At 53.0% G+C, this 9,949-nt stretch overlaps 2 protein-coding genes across 5 annotated transcripts; both read left to right on the top strand.

Annotated features, from left to right (window-relative positions):
- The first annotated feature begins 772 nt into the window (after nt 1–772).
- LOC124676352 (probable aldo-keto reductase 3) lies at nt 773–2,272 on the top strand. The gene is made up of 5 exons (XM_047212430.1): nt 773–1,030; nt 1,143–1,343; nt 1,433–1,605; nt 1,730–1,832; nt 1,931–2,272. Exons 1-5 carry the CDS (start codon nt 803–805, stop codon nt 2,270–2,272), a joined length of 1,047 nt encoding a protein of 348 aa, XP_047068386.1. The 5' UTR covers nt 773–802.
- A 5,728-nt stretch (nt 2,273–8,000) lies between these two features.
- Nucleotides 8,001–9,626, top strand: LOC124670719 (probable aldo-keto reductase 2). 4 transcript variants are annotated; one of them, XM_047207194.1, is made up of 6 exons: nt 8,001–8,210; nt 8,308–8,508; nt 8,556–8,767; nt 8,895–8,997; nt 9,085–9,438; nt 9,542–9,573. In XM_047207194.1, exons 1-5 carry the CDS (start codon nt 8,001–8,003, stop codon nt 9,424–9,426), a joined length of 1,068 nt encoding a protein of 355 aa, XP_047063150.1. In that variant the 3' UTR covers nt 9,427–9,438; nt 9,542–9,573. The 4 variants fall into 4 exon arrangements, with proteins under 4 accessions (XP_047063150.1, XP_047063152.1, XP_047063151.1 ...); XM_047207196.1 differs by having other exon boundaries at nt 8,595–8,767; nt 8,895–8,964; nt 9,085–9,626; XM_047207195.1 differs by having other exon boundaries at nt 8,595–8,767; nt 9,085–9,626.
- The last annotated feature ends 323 nt before the right edge of the window (nt 9,627–9,949 follow it).

Below are 9,949 nucleotides of genomic sequence, written 5' to 3'. Positions count from 1 at the left end.
TATGCGGTGACGCTCTGCCCCAGTTTATGCGCGCGAAATGCAGCCTAGCCAGGTGACCTACTCAATGACGCCACCACCGCAGTACAAATATCAGTACGCCGTTGTACTGACAGCTCCCGATCTTTTTTTTTTTGCGAATAGGACACTGGCATTAAAAGAAACACCGAACAGTACAAAGCAGCTCAAGAAAAACTAAAATTACAACGAGATCCTTGAGAAGCCCTTCATCTTCAACCTCCAGACCGTGTCGACGGCGCGCCGCCGCTGCCGCTCCTCCCTGAGCTAGCCTGACGTTGTTGATTACGGACGGGAAGTCGCCGAACGGGTCGAAAAGACCACATCCGTCCCGGAGACGAAGAAGTAGGATGAACTGCCGATGAAGCTCCTTGACGATCCGAAGATCCCCACAGCCAGACGAAATCCTCGAAGACCACACCATACCCACAAGCTTCTCGACGTAGACGTCGAGATGGGGTTGAAGCCGGGGAAATATTATTGCACGAGGCGCCGCCACCACCACCTGAGCGCCGCCCCTACAAACAGAAGCCCTAAAGACGGGAAACGAAGCTTCTAAAACTGGGAAACGGAGCCCTCCCGCCGACGAGGGCCGCGATCTGCCCCACCTCCATGGCCCGAAGGCCACAGAGGCGGCCAGATCGGAGGCGGCCGCCGACGGGAGGCAGATAACCCTAATCGCCTGAGGTCGAGCGAAGAGGTACGTGAGCCCGTCCCCGACAGCTCCCGATCTACTACTCATCCATCAGTCATCACACACACCCGCACACGCGCACGCAAGGACGCCATGGCTGCTGCTGCTCCCCTGGTTGTGCCGCGCATGAAGCTGGGCTCGCAAGGGCTGGAGGTCTCGGCGCAGGGCCTCGGCTGCATGGGCATGTCTGCGGCCTACGGTGAGCGCAAGCCCGAGCCAGACATGGTCGCGCTCCTCCGCCACGCGGTGGGCGCCGGCGTCACCTTGCTCGACACCTCCGACATCTACGGGCCTCACACCAATGAGATCCTCCTCGGCAAGGTCGGCTCTGGACTTTGAAGCTGTCCCATCCCATGCATCGTGAATTCTTGATTGACGTTTCGATTTATAGCTGTGCGCTGACTGTGTTCGTTGTAATGCTCGTACGTGACAGGCGGTGCAAGGCGGCGTGAGAGAGAAGGTGGAGCTGGCCACCAAGTTCGGCATCACGTTAGACGACGGCAAGTGGGAGGTCCGCGGGGACCCTGCATATGTTCGAGCGGCATGCGAGGGCAGCCTTGCCCGGCTTGGCGTCGACTGCATTAACCTCTACTATCAGCACCGTATTGACAATAGTGTTCCCATCGAGATCACGGTCAGTACGCATTTTTTTTCATTCCATTCAAATAACGGGAACTTAGTTGCTTGATATTGACGAGCTTGCTTTCTTGACTTTGCTATCAGATGGGTGAAATCAAGAAACTAGTTACGGAAGGAAAGATAAAATACGTCGGATTGTCTGAAGCCTCGGCATCGACAATCAGAAGGGCACATGCAGTTCATCCGATTACTGCCGTCCAGCTGGAATGGTCTTTGTGGTCAAGAGATATTGAAGAAGATATAATCCCTACCTGCAGGTATTTGCAAAAACATTTGCAATCTACTTTTGTCCACTATTTCTTTCCACGATAATTTGGTAATACCGATGAACCGTCCTCTGGGTAATCCAACAAAGAACTCACAGATAGTTTTCTGTTTCAGAGAACTTGGCATTGGAATTGTGGCATACAGTCCATTAGGTAGAGGTTTTCTGTCCAGTGGACCTAAATTGCTGGACACATTTCCAGACGACGATTTCCGCAAGGTGAATGAAATGAAATACCGGTGAAATATACTACTACTACTACATATATAAGGCTAGCTACCATTTTCTAACCAGCATCCCAATTAATGCATTCACAGAATCTCCCAAGATTTCAACCCAAGAACATGGAGAAGAACGCAGCCATATTCGAGCGTGTGAGCGAGATGGCTGCCAGGAAAGGATGCACCTCGTCGCAGCTCGCGCTGGCCTGGGTTCACCACCAGGGTAGCGATGTGTGCCCCATACCTGGCACGACAAAAATTCAGAATTTCAACCAGAACGTGAGAGCCTTGTCTGTGAAGCTCACGCCCGAGGAGATGGCTGAGCTCGAGTCCTATGCCGCCATGGATCTTGTACAAGGTGATCGGTATGACGGCACTTTCCTCAACACCTGGAAGGACTCCGACACCCCTCACCTGTCATCATGGAAAGCCACTTAGAGCATCTCCAGTCGCGTCCCCCAAACCGTCCCCCAAAGCGCGCCGGATCGAGCGTTTGGGGGACGTGTTTTGTTCGTGCCGCGTTTGGGGGACGTCGCTCCCCAGCCGCGTCCCCCAAACGCCGCCCCCAATCAGAAATTCAAATAGATGCATTCAAAAGAGATCGTTCCCGCCGGTTCGTCGCGATCAGAGTAGCGGCGATCGATCAAAGTACTGGGCGCGCGATCATATTACAGACCGGTGGTGCATGCAAATTAGAAGAAGGGGTTGGTCGACGGCGTCGTGTCCTGAGTCGACGCAGGCCCGTCGAGCACGACGACCTCGTCGCGATCTGTCTGTTCCTGTGCATGGTGCGTCTGCTCCGTCGCCGACGCAGAGGCCGACGCGTTGGTGGCGGCGATACACCCGGCGATTATGCGCTGGTGCTGGCGCGCCGCCAGAGCCTTCTTCTCCAGCTCCGCCGCCCTCCGTCCTTTCCGCTCCGCCGTCGATAGCTTCCGGCGCAGGCAATCTTGCTGCCATTCATCTTCGGTCATGCCTTCAGGCTTCTTCTTCGCAGCCGGCGCCTTCCGCGGCTTCGCGAACGGCGCTTTCGCCCCTATCGTCGCATTGCCCGGCGGCTTCTTGGCCGCTTTCTTCGCCATCTTTTTGGGGGCTGTCGGCGGCGCCATGGAATGGGGAGAGGGTAGCGGCGGCGGCGGGTGCACGGCGGGAGGGAGAAAGAAATCGGCGGGATAGGAGAAATGAATCGGCGGCAGGATATGTTTTGGGAGGCCTGTGCGCGGCGGTATAGGCGCGATTTGGCGGGAGCGGCGGGATTTGGCGGGAGTGTGAGACGAATTTTCCCCGTGCCGCTGACGGGTCGGGCCCGCGTCGGTTGGCCTCGCTTGTTGTGTCCGGCATCCCCGGTGCGTCCCCGTGGGACGGGGACGGGCTCGGGGCGCCGGACACCGTATCGGGGCGCGCCGGACAAAAAGGGCTTTGGGGGACGCGGCTGGAACGCTTTTTTTGTCCGGCGCGCCCCAAATCCCTTTGGGGGACGGTTTGGGGGACGCGACTGGAGATGCTCTTAGACATTTCTCAATGGGGTTCGCTATGCTGATGGATCGAAATAGTTGCAGACGATTAGAATGATTAAATAAGCAGTCTGTCAGTGATGTAATAGAAAGTTGAGCGAATGGTAGTGAATTTAAGTGGGAGACAATATACTTGATATAATGAGCATGAAGTTCTTTCTTTTAAAAAGGTGGTTGAAACCCCGGCATGTGCATCAAAGTGAAGCACACAACCGTTTTTATTGGACTTGATGCAAGGCATAGATGCCAATGCCATTAATAAACAGAGTATTTTCTCAGAAAAAAAACAGAGTGCTCCATCTGTTGAAAAAATTATGCTCAACCTTTTCTAGATACGAATGTATTTACGCACTAAAAATATGTCTAGATACAACCAAATCTAAACAAAATTAAGTAGCTTATTTTGGCATAGAGGGAGTAATTGACATGAATATGCTACCTATGAGTAGATAAGGTTTCAATTTTCTCCATTTTGGAAGGACCACTATACCGTGCTATGGCTATCTGCTTTAGCTAGAACGTCATCAGACCATACGCTCCTTACTTAAAACTGAATCACAGTCAAAATGGGAGGGGATGCCTTTAAGAGCATCTCCAGCCGCGTCCCCCAAAGCGTCCCTCAAACCGCGTCGGATTGAGCGTTTGGGGGACGTGTTTTGTTCGTGTCGCCTTTGGGGGACGTCGCTCCCAGCCGCATCCCCCAAACGCCTCCCCCAAACATTTAAAATTCTTTTTTTGACATTTTTATTTCAATTTCCACAAACTAATACATAATTGGGAACGTGGTTACACGAAGACACAGTTTGGAACATGGTTTTCCACAAACTAATACATAGTTTGAACCGTCGTGGACACAAATATAAAATTTTGCAAAGAAACTAAACCTAACTAGGCCGTGCATCGAAGGTTTCCTGTGTTCGCTGCTAAGAAAGAACACTCGAGGGCACACCCAGTCACCTAAACTGGAAAATCTAGCGGGAGGATGGTGCCCTTGTTGGTTCTACCGATGAGGCGAACATCCAGAAACTTCCGTGCACGTGTTCGCTGCGAAGGAGTCCGGCAGCCTCTGGATGCCGCGCGGGTCGCCCTTGAGGACGAGGACGAACTCGAACAGCACGTGCGGCTCCACGTCCATCTCCGACGATGAAGCCGACGACGTGGGAGGCGACGACGAGCGTTCAGCTCTGCCGCGGCCACGACCACGACCACGGCCGCGAGATCGGCCTCCGCCTCTACCAGACATAGCGTCGAGTCTTGTTGAGATGGTGGCGGCTAGGGTTTGGGAGAGAGGCGCTAGGGTTTGTGTGTGAGAGGGACGATCAGTGGCGAAGCTAGGAGAATTAAGCATTGGGTTCATTTCCATAAAACTATGAGGTCACACTAAGTGATATATGGTGCTGAGTACCAATTTAGCCTGGATTATCACAAATTTAATGGGTTCATTTGCACCCATCTCTTACATGCCAGCTCCGCCACTGGGGACGATGAGAGGCGGCCCTTTTATAGGCCGGAGGGAGGCGGAGGAGCGGTGGCGCTTATTAACGCCGGCACGCAGAGCTAGGCGCGACGGGACGCATCGCTGCGGCTATGCGGGAACTGCACCGTCGCTGCGCGCCAATAACTTCCGTCGCGAGGTAGGCGACGGTTAGGTTAAAATTTATTGTGCCGCTGACGAGTCGGCCCCGCCACTCCCCGCCTCGCTTTTCGGTGTGTCCGGCGTCCCCGGTGCGTCCCCTGTGGGACGGGGACGGGCTCAGGACGCCGGACACCGTATCGGGGCGCGCCGGACAAAAACGGGCTTTGGAGGACGCGGCTGGAACGGTTTTTTGGTCTGGCGCACCCCAAATCCCTTTGGGGGACGCTTTGGGGGATGCGGCTGGAGATGCTCTAAGTTTTTATATTTGAGCTTGAGGTTCGCGATTCCCAAATCGGTAGGCTCGATCGAGATCATAGTGTCATATGCATATTGGCCCACGAAGTTGGCTCGGGTCAGCATAGCTGAAAGCCATCAACCATGAAGTCAAAAAAGGATTGGAGAGACTGGGTCGCCCTGATGCACTTCCCTGGCGTTACGGAAGACAGTCTGATCTTCCCATTAACATTGATCGCAGTCTGATACCCCTTGACCAACTGCATCAGATAGTGAACAACCATGGTCGAGAAACCCTTGCGCTCGAGGATCTCACGGAGAAAGTCCTAGTTCACCATGTCATACACATTCTCAAAGTCTAGCTTGAGAAGTATGTCCCCAAGCTTCTTCACTCGGAGCTCATGAACTCATGAAGTGCGGGAGCTCCCTCGTGGAGACACCTTCCCTTTATGAACGCCATCTGAGTACGATCGATGGTCCTATTCGTTGCGTTTTGGATAGGGTTTTTATGTCGATTGCTGGGAACACAGTTACCGATGTGCTCTCTAACGGCAGGGATTGGGTCGGATCACAACCCCCCTTCTCGTGTGCAGTGGTTAGGGTACCATTTGCACGTAACCAAGGTTCTTCTTCCAAATTTGGTGGTTCAAGGTGAACGAACTTTGGGGAGTTGGTCAAAGGAAAGCCCACCAACTTCCTACACAAACTAGGACCACACAGGTGCAACATTATCAGTGCCAATGCATCACCCATACCTTGACATGGTGGCAGATGAGGATGGCCCAGATGAAGAGGGTTGGGTGCTCCGCTATCATCTTGAGATCAACTCATCGCTCTTGACAAGGATGAAGAAGAGTACTAGAGGCAGTGGAGTCAGTGGTGGAGGCAAGATTCACTAATTTTTTATGTTAAGGGGGCGGTTAGAGGAAATTTTCCAAATTCTTTATTGTTCACATAAATTTAGCAAAAAATCAACCGTGTTGGGGGGGGGGGGGCTGCTGGTCCCTGTCTCCTCCACTGAGCGGAGTGGGATGCAATGGACAACCAAAGGTGACACGTGTGGTACATATTTTCAGGTCGGTATTTACTAGTTGAGTTGGGACCGGGCGAGGTTCTTTCTCCGGAAGAGCATGCATGACAAGGAAGGAAAACCTAAACGACCCAGGGTCCTACGCTTCCATGGCTGGATCAAATCGTGCGTTTGACACTTGGCATAAACAAATCTCAAAGCAAAATGGCTACCTATTTCCCAATTCTAGTTTAATCCCAATCCCCGTTCACTTTTGCATCATTCTTCTGGAGTCTGCGCGGTCAAAATTTGGATCTACCCGCAACCTAGCGACCTGGCGCAAAGTAACAGAGCTGTCTGAGGCACATTCCAGGCTCAAATTTGTGCCACAAATGCGTATGTGCAGACGCGGGGCGGTCTACGCGTATCCGCGTCATTTTCCTCGGGCCTGCCTAGCAGCGACCTTCCTCGCTTCGTCTTCTGCGCGCTGGTGTAGGCGAGTCTGCACCGCGTTAATGGCGCTGGATCACCTCTGTGCACCAGTGTTCCCGAACGCGACGCGCCATGCATTCAAGACGAGGCCACCTCCACTACGTGTCGGTCGACATCGTCAGACATGCTGATGAAAGCCTGCTTTCCTGGTGGTTTCTCAACTCATGCCGCTTGCCGGCGCCACCGGTGCCACAGGAGGGCCGCGAGTGCCGCCGGTTCATCTTGCCACCAGATCTGCAGAACGATCTTGCTTTCCGCATCCACTCCGAGAACTGGCTCACGTTCGGAGCCTGGAAGTTCGACGGTGATGCTGCAGACATGTCGGTGAACCCGGAGATCCAGTCGCATGACCTCACGGAGGAGGAGGCCTTCGAGCTGGCTCCAGAGCGACAACGAGGATCTCGGTCGGTGAAACGGCCTGACTTTCCAGTTGCGCGAGTCCGCCCTAGCTCAGGGTGTGTCGGTGACTCCTTCGGTCACGCCACCGACGCAGCCTGCGGCAATGCCTCCACCGCCGGCCCAACATGACACTCTCTATTGGCCTGCACGCGGATGGACTCTTTTTTTTTTTTTTTGAGAAACACAGTACAAACGCAGGCGCTCATATACACGCGCATACACTCACCCCTATGAACGCACACACGCACACCCTACCCCTATGAGCACCTCCAGAAGACTGAGCCGGCGGATTGGATCTTGAAATTGACGAAGTCACCACAGGCGCCTCGCTGTCGACGGGAACGTCGCCTCCCACTGAATGAATATTCCGCCTTAGCCTGTGATACTGTGTTCGGTGGACTTGGCTTGAGCGCCGCAGTAGAAAGAAGGCGTCTGTGTTTGATTATGACGACGTCCATCTCAACGAACTGGTACTTGGCACAAAAGAAGGCGTGTGTGCTTTGGGTTCAAGTGTTGAACTGTTTGAACAAGATGCTTTGAGATTCGTTTACCTCAGGTGTCAAACTCATAACTTGGTCCAGCAATGGGAGCGTACGACCCAGGGTCGCTCGTATAGGATTTCCTTCCGCATGACAGCATGAGCGAAGAAAGTTCTTCCGTCGGCGTGTGACATGCGTACGCGGTGACGCTCTGCTCGAGCTTATGCGCCCCGCTGTCGAGCCAGGTGTTCTGCCTCCGCCGCACTACAAATACTGGAAGCTCCGATCCACGTACTCATCAACAAAACACTTTCTGACTTCTCTCCCTCCCCCGCCCGCCCTCTCTCTCTCTCTCTCAAAAGAACGTACATACGCCATCAGCGCGACGCCACGTACGTACGCCATGGCTGCTGCTCCGGTTGTGCCGCGCATGAAGCTGGGCTCGCAGGGGCTGGAGGTCTCGGCGCAGGGCCTCGGATGCATGGGCTACGGCGAGGGCACGCCCGAGGCGGACATGGTCGCGCTCCTTCACCACGCGGTGGCTGCCGGCGTCACCATGCTCGACACGTCCGACATCTACGGGCCGCACACCAACGAGATCCTCATTGGCAAGGTCGGTTCTGGACTCTGAATTAGTCCCATCTTAATTAGTCTTCCGATGGATGGCTGGGCAATGAAGGTGTTCGATGCAATGCTCGTTGTGATCACAGGCGCTGCAAGGCGGCGTGAGGGAGAAGGTGGACCTGGCCACCAAGTTCGGCATCTCGTTCGCCGACGGCAAGTGGGAGATCCGCGCGGACCCGGCGTACGTGCGGGCGGCATGCGAGGGCAGCCTCGCCCGGCTTGGCGTCGACTGCATCGACCTCTACTACCAGCATCGCATGGACACCAATACCCCCGTCGAGATCACGGTCAGTAGGCAGAAACACGATGTACAACATTGAGAACTTCGTTGCAGATATTGACGAGATTTTCTTTTCTTGACCGCCGTCGGCAGATGGGTGAGATCAAGAAGCTAGTCGAAGAAGGAAAGGTGAAATACGTGGGATTATCCGAAGCCTCGGCGTCGACAATCAGAAGGGCACACGCAGTTCATCCGATTACTGCCGTCCAGCTCGAATGGTCTCTGTGGTCAAGGAACGTTGAAGAAGATATAATCCCCACTTGCAGGTATTTGCAAACAACATCAGCTTACTTTTGTCCACAATTTCATTCCGAAACTTAAGTTTGCAATGCTTATAAACCGTCCTCCAATATGTTATCCCACAGAGAGCTTACAAAATGTTTTCTTTTTCAGAGAACTAGGAATTGGAATTGTGGCATACAGTCCATTAGGTAAAGGTTTTCTATCTCGTGGAGCTAAAATGGTGGATACATTACCAGATGACGATTTCCGCAAGGTGGATGAAATTTAAGTACCGTTGGTCCTACATACGGCTATTTCACTGCTAGCGTTTTCTGAAAACAATATCCTAATGCATCCCCAGAGTCTTCCAAGATTTCAACCCGAGAACATGGAGAAGAACGCTGCAATATTCGAGCGAGTGAGTGAGATGGCTGCGAGGAAAGGATGCACGGCGTCGCAACTCGCGCTGGCCTGGGTTCACCACAAGGGAAGCGATGTGTGCCCCATACCTGGAACGACAAAAATTCAGAATTTGAACCAGAACGTGGGAGCTTTGTCTGTGAAGCTCACGCCCGACGACATGGCTGAGCTTGAGTCCTATGCCACCATGGACGCTGTGCAAGGTGATCGGTGCAACAGCAATTTCCTCAACACGTGGAAGGACTCCGAAACCCCACCGCTCTCATCATGGAAAGCTACTTAGATATTTCACATGGTTCGTGTCACTGGTTCCAAATAGTTGCACATGATTAATGATTGAATAAGCAGTGTGTCAATGATGTAACCAAAAGCATTGTTTTTTTTTCTCGGTATATTAGAAGAAAACCATCGAGAAGACGGGAGTCTCATAGGGTGGTCGCAAGGCTATGAAGAAATTCAGAGCAAAATAAATAAGGAAGGGTTAATTGAAGTGGATTCAAGTGGAAGACAAAAAAGTTGGTTTAGTTGACATAAAGATCATACTCATGTGATTCTGTCAAAGGCTAGATTGGGTTTTGATTTTCTCCATCTTGGGAGGATCCACTATCCTTGATATGTGTATCTTCTCTAGGTAGAACTTTATCAGACCTTCATTGGCATGTTCTTCCCGGATCTGGCCGTGATGGAGGCGGGTGGAGAAGGGTGATGGTGATATCTGGAGTTTGTCTTTGAAACTTCTATGGTGAAGTTCATTAGTAGAGGCACTTTTGGCCAAGGGATCCACTTCGCCCCGCGGAGCTCGCTGC

Source organism: Lolium rigidum, chromosome 7 (assembly GCF_022539505.1).
Source record: "Lolium rigidum isolate FL_2022 chromosome 7, APGP_CSIRO_Lrig_0.1, whole genome shotgun sequence".
NCBI classification, from domain to species: Eukaryota; Viridiplantae; Streptophyta; class Magnoliopsida; order Poales; family Poaceae; genus Lolium; species Lolium rigidum.
The sequence above is the reverse complement of the archived record's forward strand: the minus strand, read 5'-3'. Positions and strand labels throughout refer to the sequence as shown.